Source organism: Trachypithecus francoisi, unplaced genomic scaffold (genome assembly GCF_009764315.1).
Source record: "Trachypithecus francoisi isolate TF-2019V2 unplaced genomic scaffold, Tfra_2.0 Lachesis_group4, whole genome shotgun sequence".
Taxonomy (NCBI): Eukaryota; Metazoa; Chordata; class Mammalia; order Primates; family Cercopithecidae; genus Trachypithecus; species Trachypithecus francoisi.
In genome coordinates this window covers 99,701,426-99,728,327 of record NW_022681469.1, presented here as the reverse complement: position 1 = coordinate 99,728,327, position 26,902 = coordinate 99,701,426, and the positions used below count along the sequence as shown (strand labels likewise).

At 35.7% G+C, this 26,902-nt stretch overlaps 1 protein-coding gene across 12 annotated transcripts in view; it reads right to left on the bottom strand.

Moving 5' to 3' along the window:
* Positions 1–26,902, bottom strand: part of TAX1BP1 (Tax1 binding protein 1) — a 91,723-nt gene that overhangs the window by 20,925 nt on the left and 43,896 nt on the right. For 6 of the 12 annotated variants that reach the window (XM_033191899.1, XM_033191901.1, XM_033191903.1 and 3 more), the window contains exons 6-14: positions 23,136–23,284; positions 22,958–23,048; positions 20,839–21,024; positions 15,370–15,594; positions 14,394–14,540; positions 13,193–13,316; positions 11,425–11,528; positions 7,552–7,677; positions 4,148–4,219 (exon numbers count right to left, since the gene is read on the bottom strand). In XM_033191899.1, coding sequence (XP_033047790.1) covers positions 4,148–4,219; positions 7,552–7,677; positions 11,425–11,528; positions 13,193–13,316; positions 14,394–14,540; positions 15,370–15,594; positions 20,839–21,024; positions 22,958–23,048; positions 23,136–23,284 — 1,224 coding nt within the window. The remainder of the gene's footprint in view (positions 1–4,147; positions 4,220–7,551; positions 7,678–11,424; positions 11,529–13,192; positions 13,317–14,393; positions 14,541–15,369; positions 15,595–20,838; positions 21,025–22,957; positions 23,049–23,135; positions 23,285–26,902) is intronic. The other 6 variants (XM_033191905.1, XM_033191906.1, XM_033191907.1 and 3 more) reach the window with 2 other exon arrangements.

The following is a 26,902-nucleotide window of genomic DNA, read 5'->3' as shown; positions in this document are numbered from 1 at the left end:
ACTGTGTCAGTGTTAAACTTCCTAAATCTGTTAACTGTAACATGGCTGAAAGAACATCCTTGTACTGAGGATACAATATGCAGGGACTCTTATGTCTTCACCTCCAGTTACTGTCAAATGGTGGGGAAAGAATATATATGAGGGTTCACTATACTATTTTTTCAACTTGAGTTTGAAATTACATAAAAATTAAAAGCTACAAAAAGTTCAAGAGCCCCACATTCAAAAACAATAACCAGTTACAACATACAATGAAAGAGAAAATCCCATTTTCAAAAGGAAAAACAAAAATACTTAGGAATAAACTTTAAGAAGAATTCTTCCAAACCCATAGGAAGAAAATTACTTAAAATTCCTGAAAGACACAAAACAGATTTGAACGACACATCCCATATTGCCTATTCTTTATTAAAAAGCAGAAATATCACCAAGATGTTACTAATCCCTAAATTAATGTATATACTTAATGCAATATCAATAAAAATACCAATAATCATTTCTAGAGCTAGAAAAGTTGGTATTAAAATTGATATGGAAAACTAACCCTTCAAGAGAAAAAAGCTAGAAAACACTGAAAACAAAGAGTTATGAGAAAGGACTAACCCAACCAAATATTAAAATAGACTACAAAGTTCTTACAATTAAAACATCATGGTACTACCATATGAGCAGACAGATCAATGGAACAGTACTCAAAGTACAGAAAGAGACCCAACTGCACATGGAAATCTATTATACAGTAAATTTAGTATCTCAAATCACTGACACAAAACCGGCATTTTGATAAATGGATTGAGATAACTAGACAGCAATTTAGAAGGAGATAAACTGAGATTCATTCCTTCTGTGATATCTAGGAATAAATTCTAAATGGATAAGAAATTTTAATATAAAAAAAAAAAAAAAACTGAAACTGGCTGGGCATGGTGGCTCACACCTGTAATCCCAGCACTTTGGGAGGCTGAGGTAGGTGGATCACCTGAGATCAGGAGTTTGAGACCAGCCTGGCCAACATGGCAAAACCCCGTCTCTAGTAAAAATACAAAAATTGGACAGGTGTGGTGGCGGGAGCCTGCAATCTCAGCTACTCAGGAGGCTGAGACAGGAGAATCGCTTGAACCCCAAGAGGCAGAGGTTGTAGTGAGCTGAGCTCACGCCACTGTACTGTTGCCTGGGCAACAGAGCAAGACTCCACCTCAAAAAAAAAAAAAAAAACTGAAACTGTATCAGTATTAGAACAAAACACAAGTGAACTCCTCTATAATCTGGGTGTAGGGAATGCTTTCCGTGGAAAATAAAAATTCAAATGCAACCCATCAGTGGTTTTCAAAGTTGAGCATAAATCAGAAACACTTGGAGGGTTTTTGTCAAACACGTATTTTGGGGCATCATCTCCAGAGCTGCTGATTCAGCAGGGCCGGAACAGGGCCCAAGAACATGCATTTTGTTGTTGTTGTTGATACAGAGTCTCATTCTGTTGTCCAGGCTGGAGTGCAGTGGCACGATCTCAGCTCACTACAGCCTCTGCCTCCGGGTTCAAGCAATTCTCTTGCCTCAGCCCCCCAAGTAGCTGTGATTACAGGCATGAGCCACCATGCCTGGCTAATTTTTGCATTTTTAATAGATTTTATTAAAATAATTTTAATAAAATTAAAATTTTTAATTTTGCATTTTTAATAGGTTTCACCATGTTGGCCAGGCTGGTCTCGAGTTCCCAACCTCGGGTGATCCACAAGCCTCAGCCTCCCAAAGTGCTGAGATTATAGGCGTAAGCCACAGCACCCGGCAAAGAATATGGATTTCTAACAAGTTTCCAGATGGTGCTGACACTGCTGGTCAAGGCAGTACCACACTTTACACAAAAATAAAGAACATTTACATGGTAAAAGTAAGCACAGTGAGCATTGTCAAAAGTCAAATAAACTGAGAGAAAATCCTTACTACGTATATATCACAGATAAAGGGCTAATATCTCTTTTAACAGGTGAAAAAATATATATATCTAACAAGGTAAGTAAAACAAACCAAACATCAGAGAATGAGCCAAAGAACTCGCAAAAAAGATAGGATGTTTAACCTCACTCATAATAGAGATGCAAATTAAAACTACACTAAGATACTATTCCTAATCTATCCCATATGCAAAAATTAGAAAACCTGATTACAATTTATATGGGAAACAGATCCACTTCTCATACATTGCCGGTGGAAACAAAAAATAATACAAACTCTATGAAAGGGGATTTGGCAATCTCTAACAAAACTACACATGCATTTACCCTTCAAACCAGCAATCACACTTCCAGCAATAATTACCTTGAAGGTACCACCCCAACACCAGAAAACTGTATCTGCATAGAATCTTTCATTGCAGTATTATTTGTAAAATACTAGAAACTACCTAAATGGACAAATATAGGAGGTTGGTTGAATAAATTATGGTATGTACAATGGAGTACTACACACCTGTTTAAAAAAAAGATGGAGGATTTCTACGAACTTCATATACGGAACAATTTTCAGAATATAGTAGTGTTGAGAAAAAGCATACATAGGTTGAGCATTCCCTGATAAAAAAAATCCAAAATCTGAAATGTTCCAAACTGAAACTTTTTGAGCATTGACATGATGCCACAAGTAAAAAATTCCACGTGTGCCACATTATTTTTTCACTGATGGTACATAATAATTTTTGCTATTAAGTACTTACGTGTGAATAAGTGTAAGAAAATGATTGCTATCAGTAGCCTGAGGACCTCACTTGTAATTGGCCTCTGAAGTGGGAGCAGTCCTGTGGGACTGAGCCCTTAACCTGTGGGGTCTACGCTAACTCATGGTAGTTAGTATCAGAATTGAACTGAATTGTAGAATACCAGTTTTGGCGTCAGAAAATTGTTACTGGAACAATACCACACAGACATACATAAACAAGGACAAAGGAAGGTTCTTTCTTACAGTAGAATGCCAAAGAACAAATGTGGAAAAAGTAATAATAGTTGAAAAATCAGAATTTCACAACTATCACAGTAACCCCATACAACCTTGAGGGCTAATTTGCACTTAGAATGGCTCTTTTATGATACATGATTTTGCAACATCGCTGGTCATTTGGAAAACTACTGGTTCACTGAGTTATGTGGATCTTCCAAATGCTGGCAAATTTTGCTATACAACAAAAAAAATACAGTCTAAATATGACACCCATCTCATTAGAAAAGTTTATAAACATTGGAAAGCATCAAGCTCACAGTGGAAGATAACAACATTTTCAAAATTCTAGTTTTTGCTTAAAAGCTTAAATATTATCAATGGTGAAAAATATTATCAACTGTTTTTCCTTAAAATAACAGGCTCATTTCATTTCACTGAGAAAATATCTGCCAAATACCCAAGTCTGAATATAGAAATTGTTCTTTAAAGTAAAAATGGTTTCCATGAAAAAAGAGATTAGTTCAACTCACAACTCAATCACACAAGCACTTTACCTTTATTAACCATCATACTTCATTAGGCGACAAAAGAACTTTAGGGGTACTTTCCGTTTAATCACACAGAATACTAAAAAGACATGTACCCAAGGGTCAAGCGTCAATAAAATTAACACATTTTACTGTTTTAACATCTTCAGTACAACTGGCTTTTTTTTCTCTGTTGTGAGCACACGGTGGTGATGAATACAATAACTACTAAAGCAGTTTGGTGCCACTGCCTTAATTCATAATAATACACAAGCAGTTTTCCACACTGCTTTCACACAGTGTGAATATAACAGCGGGGAGAAAATCAAATAATGTGGTAGTATTATTATGAAAACCATTTCTTTGCAGGCCCCTGAAAGGGTACTGAGGACCACCAAAAGGACCACAGACCACACTCAGAAATGCTGCACTATAGTGTCTTTTACATTACCAATGTATTGCTCTATGTGACTGTGAGCTTTTGCTGTAAGTCATTAAACAACTTCAAAAATGTTTCCTATTATAAAAGAAAACCAGATAAACATTTCATGTAATTTTCAGAAATTTCACTGTTTTCCTAAATTTGAACACTGTACTGTCACATGAACTTTAAAATGTGTCCCTTCATAAAGTTCTATTATTATTCAGTTTCATATGATACAAATTTTTTTAACTACATTGCTCAATACCTTCTCCCTGGCGAGGTTTTCCAAATGTGAAGTCAGACCACTTATTTCTTTGTCTTTCTCTGCCAATTGAAGCTAAATAAAGAAAGAAATTTCATTATTTTTTTTCATTACCTCTCCCTCCTTGCAACTTTGATAACTGGTTTATACTGCTTTATGAAAATAATTCCTATTACTAAATCCATGTATTTTCCTCAGCTAATTCTTCGACTTCTCTGAATTATTTGTCATTTATTGACCAACTTGCCATGTTCTTAAAACTATTCCTTTGGTTTATGTGAAATTGCATGAATATTTTCATCATCCCATGCCCTTTTTTGTGTGTTTTTTTCTTCCCAATACAAATATGAGTATTCTCTAAAGTTTCTTCTTTGGCCTCTTCTCTCAATATTCTCTCTGAAAACTCACTTTCTTCCATACCTTCAAATATCACCCCCCTGGGAATAAATCACAAATATTAACTAATGTACCATTTTCTCTTTCCCAAGTTCCAAATCTGCCTTTTAAATTGATAGTTAATGTCCCAAGCCTACTTTCATACTGTCAACAGAACTCAATCTCAGACTACACTGTGACTAAAGCTGAGAAACTATATTTGGAATACTTTTCCCTTTTCCTGTTTCTCCACTCTCCAACACTTTCAGTCTCTAAATCATTCATTCATTCAGCAGTCACCCACTGATCACCTATTACAGTTTAAGCATTAATGGATACAAATAAAATCATTCTTCAATGGTTCTTCCCTAAAGATGTCTTTCACAGCCTTCTCTAGTAGCTATATAATCCATTCAATGGCAGGTGATCAGGGAAGGTACCCAAAAGGAGGTGATCTTTATCAATTCATTTTAAGAATATTTCTACCTGATTTCCTCACCTTCAAACCCTTCCCACCTCTAAACCCTCTTCAATACTGCCAAATTATTTTCAAAAAGACTGTGATTGGGTCTCTTTTCTCCTAGAAAATTCGTAATAGAACTAGCACCGAAATTCCATTTTAGGCCTAAAACCTGGCTTCAAGCTATCATTCAAGCCTAAGCTACTCTATTACAGACACAAGTCCTAATGATCAAGACTGCTCACAGTTCGCAGACTACGTGCTCCATTTCTCAATTCCAAGTGTGTCTTAATGCTCTTCCATCTACACAGAATGCTGCTGCTTCCTTTCCCTAGCTCTGCTTCTCCTCCCCTCCATTTTTTTCTTTCAAAGGTGTAGTTACTCCATAATGTCTTCCCCCTAAATATTTGATTGGAAACAACTCTAAGGCAATTAAACTTATCATTCATGTGGAGCTTTATCACATTTTGCCTTGTCTGGTCAGTGTTAGTCCATGTCAAAATAGTACAAAATAGGGCAAAAGGAACTAAATAAAAAGCCAAACACATTTACCAGCTACATAATTTTAGATACGCTGTTTGATCTCAATGCTTACTTTTAACATTAATGAAATAAAATTATCTCTTCAGCTTCCCATGGTTTACAGAAGATTACCTAGGGTGGTGTGAAAATTTTGTGCACACTACCATTACACTTCTAGCAATCTACTAGATTATAAACTCCTTAAGCATACCACTGTGCCTTATGTGATTGCCCACATATCTAACATAGTACTTTATGTAAAATAGGCTTCAGTAAACATTTAATAAATCATTTTCCTAGTCAATATGCAAAAATTCTTTTCATATGAATTCACGATTCACACTTAATAGTTAAGGAAGTTGCCAGTTACTGAAAAGAATATCCACAAGGGTCACAGAAATAATAAGCTAATGTATCTTAGTCTGTAATGTCCTACATCTCCAGCCCCTACAGGGAAAAACTAAAGTAATTCTAATTTTAAAATTAGATCACAGGTAGAATTAGCTATGATATTTAAACCATTTAAAATTCCTGGTCTTCAGTCAAAAAAAAATGTAAATTATATCTATATACATTTCTTAAAATATATTATACTTTATTCCTTAGAAGAAATACATATTTCTACTTATTAAGTAGCTAGACAGCCTATGTTTTTTGTTTTTTTTTTTTAGTCTAACATTCTTTTTTTTTATTTAGTTATTTATTTATTTATTTATTTATTTTGAGAAAGAGTCTTGCACTGCCACCCGGGCTGGAGTGTAATGGCATGATCTTGGCTCACTGCAACCTCTGCCTCTAGGGTTCAAGTGATTCTCCTGCCTCAGCTTCCCAAGTAGCTGGGATTACAGGTGCCCACCACCACGCCTGGCTAATTTTTTGTATTTTTAGTAGAGACAGGGTTTCACCACATTGGCCAGGCTGGTCTCAAACTCCTGACCTCGTGATTCGCCCACCTCAGCCTCCCAAAGTGCTGGGATTACTGGCGTGAGCCACAGCACCTGACCTTCTCTAACATTCTTACAGTTACCATTTATTATTTGGGCTTGTCTGTTGCCTAAGATTATATTGGCAAAAATAATTTTCTTTCTTTCTTTTTTTTTTTTTGAGGCAGAGTCTTGCTCTGTCGCCCAGGCTGGAGTGCAGTGGCCGGATCTCAGCTCACTGCAAGCTCCGCCTCCCGGGTTCCCGCCATTCTCCTGCCTCAGCCTCCCAAGTAGCTGGGACTACAGGCGCCCACCACCTCGCCCGGCTAGTTTTTTGTATTTTTAGTAGAGACGGGGTTTCACTGTGTTCGCCAGGATGGTCTCGATCTCCTGACCTTGTGATCCGCCCGTCTCGGCCTCCCAAAGTGCTGGGATTACAGGCTTGAGCCACCGCGTCCGGCAAAAATAATTTTCATTAGTTAAGATTACATCACTCGCTTTTATAGTATTTCATTTAGGATCACAGTCACATACTTTGGTGACAAATGGTAAAACTCTAGCCAAATTTTTAAAATTACTGATGACATATTATTGTACTACAAAAAAAGTCAAGGCCCTAAAATAATTCTTTTTATTTGTTTATTTTTATTTTTTAGAGACTGGTGGGGGGTTGGGCATCTCCCTTGTTGCCCAGGCTGATCTCAAACTCCTGGACTCAAGCAATCCTCCTGGCTTGGCCTCCCAAAGTGCTGGGATTACAGGAGTGGGTTACTACACTCAACCATTCTAAAATAATTTTACATAAGCATTCATGTTTGTTTCAAAATGAACAGGAGGATAATGATCACTTTTCACCTTTAAAAATAAATACAATTAAAAGATGTAATTTTAACAGCCATCTGAATCCACAGAATTAAAGCCACAATAGCAACCCAAATGGTATCCATTTTCTCAATTCAAAGTTAATGAACAGTATTCATGTAACTAAATATATAGTACATTTTTACTTGTAGAAAAAACTATCAATTATCCATATTTAAAATGTACATTAGATTGAATAAAATTATACATAACAAATTTTCAAAAGTTTATGCCTTAAGTTTACATACAATGAGTACCAAACTTACTTTATAATTGTCTTGTACTTCAGCTAGTTCAAATTTTACATTTTCAGCAATTTTCACTTGTTCTTTCCACTTCAGCTCCATTTTTGCAAGTTCATCAGCATATTTATTGCATTTTGCTTTCTCATCCTAAATGAAATTAGTATAATTACCAAAAGATTTTAAATCCATGTAGAGTGAAAATCTATAGCCACGTACTTAGATGGCTTAGAGGGCTGGGCTGAATGTTTATTATAACACTGTTGTAACAGCATAAAAACTGAACTAATCAAATGTCTATTAATAGACAATCGGATAAATCATTTTCTATCCACACAACGAAATACTATATATATTTTTAAATAAGGCAGATGTACAAGTTGACAAGAAAAAGTGTTAAGATACATTAATTGAAAATAGCAAGTTGCTAAAAAAGAAGATATAATATAATCCATTTTTGTTTATAAGTTGTTTTACACAGTTATAATATCTATGTTTGTGTTGTATACAAAAATATAAACCAAAATATTAATAGTTCTTATCTCAGGGGACCAGAATGATAGAGGTAATTTTTGCCATCTCTACTTTTCATTTCTGGAACACTACAACATTTCACAGTAAGTATATATTATTTTTGCAAAGGGAGGAAATAATGTCATATTTATAATGCTGTTGTTTCCATACATTGATAAACTCCAGGATTTGCTGACCAAGATAATTTTTAGGTTGACTTCTTATACATTGATCTTCTCTACAACCCAGATTATCATAAAGGAGGAGCTACATATCATGACAAAAATGTAATTAGGCCAGTTCCACTTGGAACATTTTGTTCAATGTGAACACCTAAAAATATACTTTGAGCAATTCAATGGAGAGGAAAATCTTTTAAACAAATAATGCCTGGTCAGTTGAATATCCATACCATATATTCCATATCTCATACCATACACAAAAATTAAAATGATTCACAGACCTAAATAGAAAAGCTGATTATAAAACTTCTAGAAGACAACACAGGAGAAAATCTTTATCTCCTTGGATTAGGCAAACCACTCCTTAGAAGGTAAAAATCATAAAACATAAATGAACTGATAAACTATACTTTATCAAAATTAAAATTCTGCTTTTCTAAAAACATCATTAAGGAAATGAAAAGGCAAGCTACAGACTTGGAGAAAATATTCACCTTACCTATATCAGACAAAAGACATATCCAGAAAAAAAGAAATACAACTCAAGGTGAACAACCCAGTGTTTAAACTACCAAAAAGATCTGACCACTCACACAAAAAGAGATAAAGAGCAAATAAGCATAAGAAAAGATGCTGAACATCAAGTAATTACAGAAACGCACATTAAAACCACAATGAGCTGTCAGTACACACCCATTAGGCTGGCTATGTAAAATGATACAAACACTTTACAAAACAGTTTGGTAATTTCTTTTTTTTTGAGACAGAATCTCACTCTGTCACCCAGGCTGGAGTACAGTGGCGCAGCCTTGGCTCACTGCAACCTCCACCTCCCAGGTTCAAGCGATTCTCCTGCCCCAGCCTCCTGTGTAGCTGGGATTACAGGAGTGCACCACCATGCCCGGCTAATTTTTGTATTTTTAGTGGAGAAGGGGTTTCACCATGTTGGCCAGGCTGGTCACAAACTCCTGACCTCAAGTGATCCTCCCACCTCGGCCTCCCAAAGTGCTGGGATTACAGACATGAGCCACTGCACCCAGCCAGTAATTTCTTACAGAGTTAAACATTCAACTGCTGTATCACCCAGGCAATTCACTCCTAGATATTTACCCAAAAGAAACCAAAAAATCCGTATGTCTATAAACAACTTGTAAACAAATGTTCATAAGAATCTTTATTTGTATCAGCCAAAAAACAACCCCAAATACCCATCAAGTGGGGAATGGATAAACAAATGATACAATAAAAAGGAATAAATATAAGCAATAGTATGAATAAATCTCAAATAATCATGCTGAAAGTGGGTGGAAAAAAGTACATATTACATGACTCCATTTTATAAAATTGTCTAAAATGTAGGCTAATTGATAGTGACAGAAAGCAGGCCAATGATTTCCCGGAGATAAGGATAACGAAAGAGATGTGTTGCAAACACGTACCAAAAAAACTGGAAGAGTGATGGCACTGTGGTGATAGTTTCACAATTGTGTATGTCAAAACTGATCCAACTGTATACTTTAGGTATGTATAATTCATTGGATTTCAATTATACCTCAATATGGTTGTTAAAAAAAAAAAAAAAAGCACCCTGAGGAAGGTTTTTGCTTGAACATTATTCTACCTTCCTTTCAATACTATTTCTACAGAAAAATCTTGAAATATTCATCCAGAACTGTTTCATCTTTAATGAAAATGTAGTTCAGTCCTACAAACAACTACCCTGAACTCAAAACTGTTCTAATCAACCATTCTACAAGATTCTCTCAAGCAAAAAAAAAAAAAAAAAAAAAAATTCATTTTAACTTTGGTTAAAAGATTTTGCTATTTATAACTAACAAAAATATTTTAAATAATTACTGTAAATTAAATTACAGTAACATTAAGCTAATGTGTAAATTTTATTCTATAGCTCTAAACAAGGTCCCTCCCCTCCCCAATGCACACAAAAACACACACAAAAAAGCACATTTAATAAAACAAACAAAAATCACATACACAAACAACACTTTTTCCTCTCCATGCCAAATTGATATAAATGAGAAGCATTTTCCCTTTTCCTTTAAATATTCCAGTAGTGAATACTACACCAAGAAGGCTGCAAACCAGAAAAGTCTGAATGATGCTATTTAAAATAATCAAAATAGGCTGGGCACGCCTGTAATCCCAGCACTTTGGGAGGCCGAGGTGAGCAGATTACGAAGTTGGGAGATCGAGACCATCCTGGCTAATGTAGTGAAACCCTGTCTCTACTAAAAATACAAAAAATTAGCCAGGCGTGGTGGCGGGCGCCTGTAGTCCCAGCTACTTGGGAGGCTGAGACAGGAGAACGGCGTGAACCCGAGAGGCGGAGCTTGCAGTGAGCTGAGATGGCACCACTGCCCTCCAGCCTGAGCGACAGAGTGAGACTCTGTCTCAAAAATAATAGTAACAATAATAATAATGAAAATAAACAACACCATAAGAGACAACTCATGTGGTTAACATTCCCTTTTCCACTATGCAAGTCTAATCACTTTAAGATGTAAAAATCTTTGCTATTATAATAGTAATTTATTTTATTTTATTTTTTTGACAGACGCTTGCTCTGTTGCCTAGGCTGGAGTGCAGTGTGCAATCTCGGCTCACTGCAACCTCCGCCTCCTGGATTCAAGTGATTCTCCTGCCTCAGGAGACTGTAGCTGGGACTACAGGCATGCTCCACCACGACCTGGCTAATTTTTGTATTTTCAGTACAGACAGGGTTTCACCATGTTGGCCAGACTGGTCTTGAACTCCTGGTCTCAAGCGATCCACCCACGTCAATCTCCCAAGGTGCTGAGATTATAGGCATCAGCCACCGCACCTGGCCTATAATAGTAAATTTAAAAACAGCACTTTCCTTTTATGAAGTTCAAATATTTCTCATGAATCTTTATACGATGATAGATAATCATTTCTAACCTCAATTAACTATTTGCCCATTACCCAAACAAGAACACTTTATGAGGTGAAAAGAAAATAATAACTTTAGGTCTCATGATGTTACACACATGCCTATGTGAACAGGTACACAAAATGCCCACATCATCCCAAAAGTGAAACTGAGTAACAGTATATGGGGATGGGAAAGAAACTCAAAGATACCAATCAATCAAAACAATAAAAGTAAGCTAAGTCATCAAGATTTTATAAACCTCTTTCATTTACAAGGTAGTTAACTTACCTGCAAGAGTTGTTTACATTTATTATACTTTTCTGTTTTGTCAGCAATTTCTCTGGTCATTTCACAGACTTGCCCCTTTGTTACTATGTCAAAATCTGTCTCTGCTGTAGGAAGGCAGAAAATAAGACTGTTAAAAAGTATTTTGCCCCTTATATTATCTTCCTGTTCAGAATAACTTAAAGGTCAGTATATTGTAAAATATAATAAATGGAATACTGAAGGACAGAAATATCTATTTATATCCTAGATATACAAAGAAGGATATATAAACTCTAGTTGAGAATTTTTAAATGTGCGTTTAGCTAGAACCAAGTTCACGTTCAATAATAAAGGATTATTCTTTGATTTTTAAAAAATTTGCTAAAAAGTGGCTGGGTGTGGTGGCTCATGCCTGTAATCCCAGCACTTTGGGAGGCCAAGGCGGGCTGAGGTCGAGGCAGGAGATCAAGACCATCCTGGCTAACACGGTGAAACTGTGTCTCTACTAAAAACACAAAAAATTAGCCAGGCATGGTGACACGTGCCTGTAGTCCCAGCTACTCAGGAGGCTGAGGCAAGAATCGCTTGAACCCGGGAGGCAGAGATTGGAGTGAGCCAAGATCACGCCACTGCACTCCATCCTGGGCGACAAAGTGAGACTCCATCTCAAAAACAAAAAAAAAAAAATTTTGCTAAAAAGAGTTCCAAAACAGCACAAAAATTGTTCTCCTTGTATAAATGAATAGACAGGGTAAGTAGGAAAACCATACTCTGAGAATTCTCTTTCCCCTCTCTGAAAGCCAGGGTCTCACTACGTTGCCCAGGCCAGCCTCAAACTCGTGGGCTCAAGTGATCCTCTTGCCACAGCTTCCAGCGTAGCTAGGAGACCACATGCTACCACACTCAGCCAAGAACACATTTTAAATCATTCTTCTAGCCCTTCATTACCACTAAGTCTTTATTAAGTAAATACGCTATAACACCATTTTAGTTACTACAAAGGATACATGGAAACAGAAGACTCAATTCTGTCCTACAGGGAATAAACCTAATATTTAATAGTCTAAGATGTTTACATTTAAAAAGACTTAAAAGATCAATTACTCCATACACTAAACAAGAAAATATACTTTCTCTAGTATTTAATGTCATTACTGTCAAATTTACATAAAAGTGAAAAAATTAGGACAGATGAAAACCTAGTTAACCCAAATTTTCATATTATTCATGTTTTCACTATGTCTTTCTATTCTGTTCTATAAGGTAATAAACTAATAAAAACTTAACTCCATCAGCCAACAGGTACATTGACAAGGGAAGAAGTACCCCATTGATCCAAAGCAGCCAAAAATAAATGAATAAACAGAAAAACATGAGAATAATAAGGGATTACTTTCCCCTGCAGAATTTAAAAATTAAAATCCACAAATAAAATGCTTCAAAATTCCATAGGTTTAATGGAACATCAAGTAAAAATTCAATTTGTGGCTTTTGTCCTATGTAGCCCAAATTAGTACTCACAAGCACCAGCTCATTTTTAACATGTGTGAATAGTCTCAAGAAGATAACTACTAGTTTACATTCACATTTTATATATTCATGTTTTGTATATTCACCACATGCATGACTCTATTTTACATTTATACCCTTATTTTCTCGTTGCCTCAATTCCTTCACTTATCACATGAAAATTTTTATGAACACCCTGAAGTTCTTACACATGGAAGAAGGCAGTATAAGTACTTTCCGATGTACACCACCCTCCACAAAAAGTCTAAAAGATTTTTACCTGCAGAGGGTGATGGCTTTACATCTACAGTAGAGGCAGAAGTGGCTGGGTCTGTGTTTACTGAAGCATCATTCACTTTCTGTTGATTCCCCATTTTCTTTGTGAAGACATTACTATTATTAGCCTATTCGAAAGGTTAATAAGTTGTTAAATGAGTCAACGAATTAGTTATATTTCCTTCTTGCAGTAACTAAGTAAATAATATTTTTACATATTACTTTAGGAAATCCTAAGAAGTCCACAAAAGCTGCTCTTGTTTTAAATGCCAACGAAGACTAAAGTTATACACATCATTTTCCTCACTGACCTAAATGTTGCAAAAGAAATATACCATATTTTGCTTTTTCTTATAAACTCATCAAAACACCACCAAAATAAGTCATTCACAGAAATCTACTACAAAGTTATAACGTACTCAAAAGGCCCCAGGCCAAATTCATACATGTGGATGAGTCATACTTAAAGTATCATATTTTTTCACAAAACCCTTCCTACTTTACTACATGCTTGTCTCCTCTGATTTAAAAAAGTAGGACCAGGAAAGTAGCACATGCATCATATTCAGGTTTTAACTATGTTTCTTCTACATTTCCAGGAGTTCATCAGATAGCAAGCCCTGTATTTAAGTACAATTTAAGGACCCAAATTGAAACATATATACCTCAAAATAAAAACATTTTCTTGGCTGTATTACAAATCTACCTACCTATTCTCAAATGGAATACAAAAGAATTAGCTAACACTCTTTAACTGTTCCTAATCTAATAGGAATAGGAATCTTCCTAATACGAGTAGGAAGAACTTGCCACTTACAATTGAGAAACCATCTAAGACCAAGGGATGATTAATGGTGAACTCCAATGAGAATAGATGTCATTGTCACAAAAGTCAATAATAAGTATTGAGTTTTAAGTGATAAAGATATTCATCAAGAACTTAAGAGGGAAATTATCTAGAAAAGAGGACTGTTTTTTCTCTTTGTTTTTTCCTTGCTGCTGCCCTTGCTTCCTTTGTTGGCTGTCCAGTAAATTAAAATTCCAGACTTTTTTAAGGAAGAGTTATGACAATATTCGGCCAATGACTTGAAATCAAGCAGAGATAAATTATATTTAAAAGGTTAATATTTAGAATATTACAAATTTGATTTTCAAATAAAAATACTAACAAGATATTTTCTATGCGTAAATTTAATGATACTTACTGATTGATCTGAAAGTTTGTTTATTTGTTTTTGAAGTCTTTGGCATTCCTTAAATTTTTCTTTATAATGGTCTGCAGCCATCTGAAGACGGAGTTTCAGATCTTCAACTTCTCTTCTTAGTTCATGTTCCAGTGTATCAGTCTTGTCCTAGAAAGAAACAAACATTCTAAGAAAAAATAAAAATCTGGTATCTCCTAATGTTAACAGTAACCTCAACTTCAATCTTACTTTTTTCTTTTTTTTTTCTTTTTTTCTGAGACAGAGTCTTGTTCTGTCACCTAGGCTGAAACACAGTGGCCCAATTATGGCTCACTGCAGCCTTGACCTCCTGGCTCAAGCAATCCTCTTGCCTCAGCCTTCTGACTAGCTGGGACTACATGTGCACACCACTACACCTGGCTAATTTTTGAAATTTTTTTTAGAGATGAGGTCTCACTATGTTGCCCAAGCTGGTCTTGAACTCCTGGGCTCAAGCTATCTTCCCACCTCAGCCCCCCAAAGTGCTGAGATTATAGGTGTGAGCCACGCTCCTGGCCACTTTTTTCTTTATTTTGGGATTTTGGTTACAGAGCAACACAGGGTCTCTTGTTAAGTCCAGTTTTACATTCTTAGGACTAAGGTTCATTTAAAAAACTAGAGAAAAATAATCCACCTCCTGAAGAGCAATTATTAATCTCTTAACCATAATACGTTTTATACAGCTAGTAAGAAATTCCAAACAAAGCAATACATATCTGACATCAACATATTTAATAGGGCAGCTTTCACCAACCATTAAGAATTCGCTCACACAAGTTTTTCTTACAGCATACATTAACTGTAAGCCAAGAAGTCACAATGACTAAACAAAAGGAATGAAAATTTAACATTCTCTGATCAGAAATCTGACCTGCCTTATTTTAACACAATTTACAATTTTGTGAGATTATAGTGGTTTTTTAAATCAAAATGCAAATTCAAAATTAACTTGCTTTACCTGATCTTTTTTCATAGCATTTAGTTTAAGTTCTGCCACTGCATCAGCTAACTGCTTTTTCACTTTCTCATTTTCCAAGCGTGCAGTATGCAGGTCTGCCATTGTTCTGTCTCGTACGTTGACAGCATCACTAAGTTCTTTAGCCAGAAAGACAACTTCTTGCCGAGTTGCCTGAACCTGTTCCTCTGCTTTACGAAGTTGCTCCTTTAAAAAAAAATTATCTTCCTGAAGAAAGCAGATAAATATATTTGTAATTCAACCACTCAAGTAAAAAACAGAAGCAGAAACAATTTTCGTATATTTGAACAGGGCCAAAATTTCAGATATTGATTTTGCTACTCATGACTTACAAAGTATACGCCTACAAAAAACTTAAGAAGTAACTTTGTTTTAGGTTCCCTCTATAACAACCCTATGTACTTCGTTTCACTGCTACTACTTCATACACAAGGAACCTAAAGTACAGGGAGTCAGGCAACATACCCAGTGCTTAAGGACCTGCCCAAACTGAGGCTCAAACAAAAGATCCCATCCCCCAGAATCTCCCCTCCTAGAAATACTGACCCTCATTTTGTATGACTACCCAAAAAAATCATTCCAAAAGCTTCTTTGCAACACCAAAAATTTTGGTTAAAAGATGTTTCCTACTTTCTACCCTAAAAGACATCGCCAGGCGCGGTGGCTCACACCTGTAATCCCAACACTTTGGGAGGCCAAGGTGGGAGGGATCACAAGGTTAGGAGATTGAGACCATGCTGGAGAACACGGTGAAACCCTGTCTCTACTAAAAATACAAAAAAAATTAGCCGGGCGTGGTGGCGGGTGCCTGTAGTCCCAGCTTCTCGGGAGGCTGAGGCAGGAGAATGGCATGAACCCAAGAGGTGGAGCTTGCAGTGAGTGGAGATCCCACCACTGCACTCCAACCTGGGCGACAGAGCGAGACTCTGTCTCACAAAAAAAAAAAAAAAAAAAAGACATCAAATATAATCTAACCTATTTCATATCATTATAAAAACACAGAACAGATTTAGGCCTTAGTTCTTTTTTTTTTTTTTTTTTTTTTTTTTTTTTTTTTTGAGACGGAGTCTTGCTCTGTCGCCGGGGCTGGAGTGCAGTGGCCGGATCTCAGCTCACTGCAAGCTCCGCCTCCCAGGTTCACGCCATTCTCCTGCCTCAGCCTCCCGAGTAGCTGGGACTACAGACGCCCGCCACCTCGTCCGGCTAGTTTTTTGTATTTTTTAGTAGAGACGGGATTTCACAGTGTTCGCCAGGATGGTCTCGATCTCCTGACCTCGTGATCCGCCCGCCTCGGCCTCCCAAAGTGCTGGGATTACAGGCTTGAGCCACCGCGCCCGGCCTAGGCCTTAGTTCTAAAAACAAAATATTGATATACAAGTAGTAAAGACGAGCCACTGGGAAAATGAAAAGTAACACATACTACTTGACAAACCTAAAAGTATCTTTAAAAAGCTAAAATTGCCATGATGAAATTATTTCCTTTAATATTAATGTTTAAACATTATAATATTTAAACATTATAAACACAATAAATTTAGTTTATTCAACTTCCTGCTTTTAATCTCTGTACTAAAAATAATGTAAAATCAGGGAAAAAAAAAAGGCAACCCAATATTGGTTTCTAAAGTGTTAGCCCATTAGAAGAATATGTAAATGATGATTTTACGCAGTGTTGGCATGGACAAAATCTTCAGAGGCATCACACTAATAGATCTACCTATACAAATATTGCCAACTTCTATATGTCAAAGGAGAAGAAAAAGAACTAGAAGAAAATTATATGTAATATATTCAAGAAAGGTATAATAATACTTGACATAAATAACTTTTCTAGTCAATAGGAAAAGGAGAAACAAAACAAAAAAAGTCAAAAGTCATGAACATACAAAACTTTTTAAAGAAATAAATGCGACTATGCAGTAAAAAATTCAACTCACTAACAATCAAATAAATAAGTAAAAATAAATGCCATTCACCTTGCAAACTAACAAAGATTAAAAACCAGTAACATTCCAATATTTGCATGGGTTTTGAGAAACTGGCACATTCACAAACAGGTGGGCTTATATAAACTGTAACTGGCACCTTTTCTCATCAGATGTTTACGACATTCATCAGCAGCTTAAAAATTCTCACAGCTTTTGATCTAGCAATTTTATTTCCGTAAGTTTCCAAGAAAATTATCAAAGGGCAGACATAGGTTTAGCTTTACAAGGATTCAACAAAATACTAAAATAATGAAAAATTATTAAGAACCTAAAATGTCTACCAATATGAGAATTTATGATAAGCTACGATATACTACTCCCATATTATCAAAGTCTGTGCAGTCATTACAAACAATACATATCTCATATACTCTTGGTGGGAATAAAAAAAATTAACAGAACATTTTTTTTGAAAGGTAATTTGAAAATAACTATCAAAATTTAAATACTCATTGACCCAGTAATTCTACTTGAAAGAATTTATTCTATGGATTATAAATGTGCCTACATATTGCTATAAGGATGTTTACTGCAGGATGCTTATAAAAGCTGAAGACTATAAACAATCAAAAAACATATACTATACAGTTGTTAAATGAAGAGAAGAAATACTAGGCAGCTGTTACGATGTATGAAAAAGATCCACATGTGTATCACAGTGCAAGATATCCATTTATAAACTTGTTAAAAAAGGAAAAAAAGTACAAATTCTAATTTGTGTTAAAATATAAATATACATATATTCATAAATTCAATATTGACTTATCTGAGAAGGGAAGAGGGTTACATTTTACTCTGTACCCTCACATACTGTTTAAATTTTTTTATAACCATAACCTCAAACTACTTTTACAATCTTTTAAAAAGCTTTAGCAACTAGTACTCATTTTTCTCAGGTACTTCCATAACTATGCTTTTCCTCACAGAAGTCTTGCTTAAATAGGAAAAAGATGCTTAGAGAAATTTTTAGCATCTTATTAAACAACAAATAATCAAATACACTTCTCAGGTTTGCATTGGCAATCTGTTACATTAAAAAGTAACAAGGATTGGTCGGGCGCAGTGGCTCAAGCCTGTAATCCCAGCACTTTGGGAGGCCGAGATGGGCAGATCACGAGGTCAGGAGATCGAGACCATCCTGGCTAACACGGTGAAACCTCGTCTCTACTAAAAATACAAAAACTAGCCGGGTGAGGTGGCGGGTGCCTGTAGTCCCAGCTACTTGAGAGGCTGAGGCAGGAGAATGGTGTACACCCGGGAGGCGGAGCTTGCAGTGAGCTGAGATCCGGCCACTGCATTCCAGCCCAGGCGACAGAGCGAGACTCTGCCTCAAAAAAAAAAAAAGAAAAAAAAAAAGTAACAAGGATTAATCATTAATTCTAAATGTCATGCACTTCTGACATTTTAGGTATTACATTAACTATGTCTGAGTATTTTTAATAGCAAATTACTAAAAATAACATCATAAGAAATAATGAATCAATCAAGGCAAATCTATATAATGGAATATTATGTGGCCATTTTTTTCAAATGAGGAAGATCTATACGAACTGATATGGAATAACTAGCAACTTATTTTGTTCAGTGAGAAAAAGATGCAAAACGGTATGTATAGTAGTGCCACCTTTTTTAAGAAAGAAGAGGATAAAGAAGTATGTATGTACATGTACACATGCATATATAAGCTTATTTGTACAAAAAGAAACAGAAGAATAAACTAGAAACTTATGAAAATGTTTACCTATGGGTATAGGTAAGAAAAGGGTTTAAAAAAATAAGGAAAAGATTGAGACCTCAGAGTAAAATTTTTCTATCATTTTGACTTCTTAACAAAACAACTGTTTTACATATTCAAAAAATAAAATTAAATCAAACAGAATAAAAGCAAACATTAAAATTAAATACAAACAAATGAAATTATATTACAAATTTATAATATATGTATGCAAAAAAAATAGTTCAAGTAACTTTTGAACATGGTGATCTATATATCCTTAGTGAAACATCTTCTAAGAAAAAAGGGCTGTAAAAATACCTTAGCTTTATTTAGTAGATTTATTATTGGAAGTGGGAGAAGAGAGATAAAAATATGGAATGGAGCAAAGGAAAGAAGAAGCCTAAGGTACTAAACCTGAACTGGAGCTATCAATATAAATTAAAGATGCAAAATACCCACTGAAAGTGCAAAGCAGCAGCCCCATAGTAGCAACAGGATCCAGTTCTTGATTTCAAAATACCATTACCTACTAAAAAAACCAGAGTTTCTTGGAGAAATGGTAACATCAGGTCTGGGGGAACAACCTGAAGTTAGAACATACAGTTGTGCCATAAAGCAAGTAAGTATTCAAAGCATTATAGGAACATATCAGGACAAAAAAGCAGGCTTGAAAAGATTCCCCTGGTTAAATTCAGAACAATTTGGGTACGAAAAAGAATAATGATGATTATTCAAAATATGCAACAAAAAATCTGTAAGTACAAAGTTACATTAAAAAAAGAGGGAGGGGTGACAGGAACTTCCTCATTATAAAAGATTACCTACAAATAAACATAGAAGGAATAATAGAATTTTTTAAATCACCATTTTTCTATCATTAATTATTACCAAGGTAATAGCTGCTGCAGGTAAGGAGCATCAAAGGACTATAAAACCATTGGGGAAAGGCTGTTGGAGAATAGGGTGTTTATACAGATTGCTTAATAATCACAAAGAAGAAAAGAAAGGCACCTATACAGAGACAGGTAGGCATAACTTTAAACAAATTATTAAACCTAACATTATCAAGAATGGAACAAATCAACATTATATAATTTCTGATATGACTCCAACAGGATGGACAAAACATCATCTATGTCTTTTCTTGCAAAAATGTCTCACCTGAATCTAGTCATGAGAACAGACAAATCCAGATTATAAACATTTTCTCAGACTAGCCTGTCTTCTCCAAAAATATCAATGTCATAAAAAGTGTAGGGACACTATTCTAGATTGAAACAGACTCTAAATACAACAATCAAAATAATATATAGTCTTTAACTCTGAATCACAAAATTTTAAAGGTTATATAAGAATATATTTGGGGCAATTTGAATGTGAACGAACTATATACAAGAATGACTATTAATCAATGCTAAATTCTTAGGTGTAATAATGGTGTTATGACTATGGAGAAGAATGTACTTGTTCATAAAGGAGATATGCTAAAGTATTTAGAGTAAATTATCATAATACTTGCAATTCACATCACTCAGGAAAAAAGGGCATATAAATGGGGGAGATGAAACAAAGAAAAGCAAAATATTTTAGCATACATTAGTATACACTGTTCTGTTCTTCCAATTGTTTTGTAAATTTGAACTTTTTCAAAACAAAAGGTTGGGGGAATTAAAAATGAAAATCATATTGCATACATTTCATAGGTATGTTTTACAATCTTCAAATACATACAGCAAAAGTACTTACTTTACTTGAGGGTGTAAGCAGGAAAGTCCTTTGCAGATTTTCCTTTTCAGCCAAACACAACTGCAGCCTGCCAATCTCTTCTTTGAAATGAGTAATCACGCTTTCTTTATTCCCATCTAAATTTTTTAAAGTCTGGACCTCTGACATAAGCTTGGTATTTTCTATTTCTGTATTCTTCAAATGTACCTGTAATGGTGTTTGAAAATGTCAAGAATATTCTAACTCCATGACCTAAGTTAGTCAAGGTTTAAAATACCATTATATTTCTAGCCCAAAGATAATGAAAGGAAGGAAAGACATACTAGACTAGGATTTAGGAGACCCAGGTTCTGCCAAATGACTAGTTAAGCATGCAGGAGCAGAACACAGCTTTTCTAAGCTTTTTTATTTTCCATAGAGATTATTCTAAGGCCTAACAACATTACCTGATCTCTAAAGTCTTTTCCTTTGATTTAATGGTTTCAGGTTCTCTTTAAAAATGCAAACAGATTTGGCTGTTGTTTTGGGGAAACAAATTATGTTACTTGGCATACTCAAATCTGGCATGACAAGACTCTGGAAAACTAGAAGGGGTACATTCAAAAACAACATCTCAAACAATTCCATTTTCTGCAGGCTAAAAGTACGATATCACTTAGTTTTAATGTGCCGAAAAATGTATTTGTTGACTAACCCAACTATGTTGATTTTCCCGTGACTTTCGCTATTGCAGATTTGCTCCTAACAGATACACAAATCAAATTCAATAACTGGAATTGTAAAAGTACAGACCCCTAGTGTCCACTATCAAGTATATCTTACTTTGGTTAAGAGTACTGAGGAGAAATGAATTAACTTACTTCTTGAACTTTCCTCTTTAAATGTACAGAATGCTGAAGGACTAATTCTTGTTCACAAGGATAGAATATTAACTCCTGATTCTCTGAAGGCATCAGCAGCCAACACCCTTGCAGCATCACTTTAAAACACTACCTGATTTTCATAATCATCAGCTCATTAAACTGACTTAACAAGAAATGGACTTAACTCAGAATGTTCTTGAAATTCCTCATCTGGAATTGCCTTCAGGAAATGCTTATGAGCCACTTAAAAAAATAAGTCTCAATCTGCACCCACAACATTATTAGTGACAATTAAGCTAACTACCCTATATTTCAGGGTTGCTTAAAAATAAAATAAAATCAAAACTGGCTGGGTGCGGTGGCTCACACCTGTAATCCCAGCGCTTTGGGAGGCTGAGGCGGGCAGATCATGAGGTCAGGAGATCGAGACCAGCCAGACTAACATGGTGAAACCCTGTCTCTACTAAAAAAAAAAAAAAAAAAAAAAAAATTAGCCAGAGGTGGTCACAGGCACCAGCTACTCGGGAGGCTGAGGCAGGAGTGTGGCGTGAACCCGGGAGGTGGAGCTTGCAGTAGGCTGAGATTGCGCTACTGCATTCGAGCCTGGGTGACAGAGTAAGACTCCATCTCAAATTAAAAAAATTAAAACTTCAAGCGGTCAAGATTTGTTAGCAGTGATGATATTTTTACAAAATGACATCTCTGAAGATATTCTAAAAGTCAAACTCTAAAACAGGATCGTTACTAAATCAATGTTCTCCCCAAGGTATATATATATGTATGTTCTTAAAAAGGAAAAATAGTTACATGAATTGTGATAAACAAGTATCTTAATGTCATTAAACCTCTTATTACACACTACCTGTTAAGTATCTAAAACAGAAGCAAATTAATTTCCTGAAAACTAACTTTTAGGGGTGATACACAACATGACTGTGACTTCCTCCTTGCTCTCTCCTGGATCACTCACTCTGAGAGAAGCTAGCTGCCATGCTGTGAGGATATCCAAGCAGCCTATGAAAAGACCACTTCAAGAGGAGCTGAAGGGCCTCCTGTCAAAAGCCACGTGAGTAAGCCATCTCGGAAGCAGATCTTCCAGTCCCAATCAAGCCTTCAGCTGACTGAAGCCCCTGCCAACATCCTGACTGCAACTACACAAGAGACTAGAGCCAGAACCACTCAGCTAAGCTGCTCCTCAATTGCTGACCTACAGCCCCTAAGCTGTGGCGTCATTTCTTTTGAAGTAACAGGCAATAAATATGGAACAAATGCATTACCTTATAAAGTTCCTTCTCATCCTTCTCTGTCTTCAACTGACATTCAAGTTGTTCTCTTTCATGTTGTGCCTTCCTGAGTTTGTCCTTTAAACTGAGATAGGTATGATAAAGTAACATTATAATGTTTTAAAGTTTTAAAATTTTTATTGAATTTATTTTTTAAAAGCATGAGAAATACCTGTCTAACTCAGTTTCTTTTTCAATTGCTTTATGTGTTACTGACACAATATCTTCCTCAAGCTGGAGGGCTTTGGATGTAGCATCACTGAACCTCTTCTTAAACTCTTCATTTTCCATTTTTAAACTTTGTGTTACTTCAGTAAGACCCTGAGAAGTGAGAAGGTATTTTGAGAAACACAGAAACATAACCAGTAAAGCAAATTTGCATATCTTTAAGAAAACCATGTATTCTTAGAATTTTAGTCCCACATTTGTTCCCTCCAAAATTGAGAAGCTAAGACTATAAAACCTGAAATGATAACATATATTTAAATTTTCATATACTAAATTAATCGATAATTTGTTTTTTGTTTGTCTGGGGTCTCACTTTGTCACTCAGGCTGCAGTAGAGTGGCGCAATCACAGCTCACTGCAGCCTCGACTTCCCAAGCTCAGGTGATCCTCCCACCTTAGTCTCCCAGGTAGTTGCGACTATAGGCACTCCCACCACATCTGGCTAATGTTTTGTTTTTATTTTTTTAACAGAGACAGGGTTTTGCCATGTCACCCAGGCTGAAACTCCTGGGCTCAAACAATCCTCCTGCCTCGGCCTCCAAAAGTGCTGGGACTACACACATGAGCAATGATTACTTTTTTTATTTTTTATTTTTTATTTTTTATTTTTTATTTATTTTTTTTTTGAGACGGAGTCTCGCTCTGTCGCCCAGGCTGGAGTGCAGTGGCAGGATCTCAGCTCACTGCAAGCTCTGCCTCCCGGGTTCACGCCATTCTCCTGCCTCAGCCTCCGAGTAGCTGGGACTACAGGCGCCCGCCACCTCGCCCGGCTAGTTTTTTGTATTTTTTAGTAGAGACGGGGTTTCACAGTGTTAGCCAGGATGGTCTCGATCTCCTGACCTCGTGATCCGCCCGCCTCGGCCTCCCAAAGTGCTGGGATTACAGGCTTGAGCCACCGCGCCCGGCCGATTACTTTTTTTATATACATTTTCCCCCCACCTTCAGACTTTTCATGCACCCTGTGTGTTGATTTTACTAACTTTTCTCCACCAGGGGGCAGGCAAGAAAAATGAGGAAAAATTTTTAAAAATTAGTCACGACAAATCAAGTCTTACACGACACCATCGAGGTTAACACCCACTTTTTCTAGCACAGGTAACTAAGTCCCATCAAAGCACTAAAATATGCCTAAAGCCATGTTCCTAATGTTCTTGCCAGTGTGACTCAGACGCCTAAACAAATATTGAAAGATACTAAGACAAATACAAAAGAGGTAGTTAGTGCAACAAATTGCATGTATTTCTACTTGGAATATTCTACTTTAAATGGACAATTTATAAGACTCAAATATAACAGTGTATACAGGGAGGTGCTTTGTTATAGAAAACTATACAATAAAAGAATTGGTAAATTAAAATAAAATTATTTTTATTAAAGAACAGTTTTAAAATTTCTCCCCAAAACAGTAATACTTACCTACCCGGCAACGAAAACTTAAAAAATTATCATTCTGCCAGGTTAAAAGTATGAAACATTATATAGTATTTATATTTCACTTTAATTCACATAAAAGAACTCACCCAAATATTTTGATAGAATATCATTTTAAATATCTTGCTAGAATATGCACATTGCTACATTATTTTATAAAAGTCAGATACACCCTATTGATAAATTTTTGTTCAAAGCAAATGTTTGTCTGACTGAATTTGTAACACTAACCAAAAACTGTTGTACAAAATGCTTTTTTTGTTCCAATGCCATAATACCAGAGAAAAAACAAGTAATATTTATTTCCTCTGCAATCATAATGATTGCTGTGAAATTGGGCACATTTTCAGGATTTGTTGTGTTGATTTATAAAGACAGCCAGAGAGGTTTCTAAATAAAGTTTACATTTTTTTACATTTTTAGTTTTACCAATGCTCTCTTGGCACTGCAAGTACACTACAGATTTAACCCAAGTATTTCTCCCTAGGACAAAATTAGCTTCCAATCCTGAAAGTAATGAAGCCCTATAATGAGTATACAGCATTCTACAAAACGCATAGGAAAAGAGAAAAATATCACTAGCAACTGAATGTAAATCATGAACTAATTGCTTTGAGTCAGTTAACTTCACAGTGAATTATATATTAACTCTAACTACAAGCGTTTAGACTCTTTCTCTGGTGCCCATAAAGGCACCTGATAGCTTCTCAGCATCCAAGCCTCCTTTCAAAAGACATGAAAAAGATAAAGTAAGGATTAGTCTTCAGGCCTCTAGTTTTCACATCTGAGTTAAGCATAAGCATCTTCAATGTGGCTCAGTCCTCCTTAGCATGAAAAAGTTAAGAGCTTTGCCATTTCAGACAACTAGGAATCATGCTTTCAAAAATTAACTTTAAAAGAGTAAAATCTAAAACACAATTTTTCTAAAACACTTTTGGTCACCATTTGTAAATGATGCCAAGAGCACATCATAATTCTAATATTAAAACAAAGAAAACCTCCATCAGATAATTAAGCCTGCTAAATTGTATACCAATAAGAAAACAATCATAAAAATTGGGGCAAAGGGAGATAAAGAGATATGAGTACTTCAGATTCATGCAGGGACTTTCCTCTCACTCCTAAACTGAAAAATCACTGTTTCCAAGAGCCACTACTACCAATTCCCGTAAGTCATAACTCTCACATATGAATAACCAGATAAAAAGATTATGAATCATTCATCTAGGTGGCTAAACACATTTTAAAAGTATTTAAAATAACAGAGCACATTTATTCTCATGTTAAAAAATAAAATTCTGATTATAAACAAAAGCATATGAAGAAACCAGATACATTATCACTAACAATTATCTAGAAAAAAGGAATGGTATTCTAGATTCACACACATACAGAGTAAAATTTAGTAAACTAGCAACTGAACACTTTAAATAGCAAATTATTGACAAAACAACTGTTTATGAAAATTGCTAGTCACATTATAAATCAAATCTCACTCATTTTACTTAATCTGGCTTTTCTCGAACACCCTACTTTTGAAATCAACTAAAATACCAAGTTATGATGACAGCTACACAGACTATAAATGCATCTTCTCTGGTTTCTGGAAATCCACCAGACAAAAATAACAATATTTGGCCAGGTGTGGCAGCTCACATCTGTAATCCCAGCACTTTGGGGGGCCTAGGTGGGTGGATCACCTGAGGTCAGTAGTTCAAGACCTGCCTGGCCAACATGGTGAAACCCCATTTCTACTCAAAATACAAAACAAAAACAAAAACAAGAAAAGTAGCTAGTCGTGGTGGTGTGTGCCTGTAGTTCCAGCTACTCAAGAGGCTGAGGCAGGAGAATTGCTTGAACACAGGAGGCGGAAGTTGCAATGAGCCTAGATCACACCACTGCACTCCAGCCTGGGCGACAGAGCAAGACCCCATCTCAAAACAAAATAAAATAAAAAAAGAAAAGAAAACAAAAACTTTTTAAAATCGAAAAAAGCTTATGGAATTTGGATACAAAGAAAGAGTATTTTTGCACAGCTGTACATGTTTGCGTTTTGAGCTAAGAGTTATTTCAAAAGAATCAAAAACTTTTTAAAAATAAAGTTAGAGAGTGAAAAAGTTACAGTAAGCTAAGGTTAATTTATTTTTGGAGAAAAAATTTTTTTATAAACTTAGTGTAGTCTGGCCAGGTGCAGTGGCTCATGTCTGTAATCCCAGCTTTGGGAGGCCGAGGCGGGCAGATCACCTGAGGTCAGGCGTACGAGACCAGCCTAACCAACAT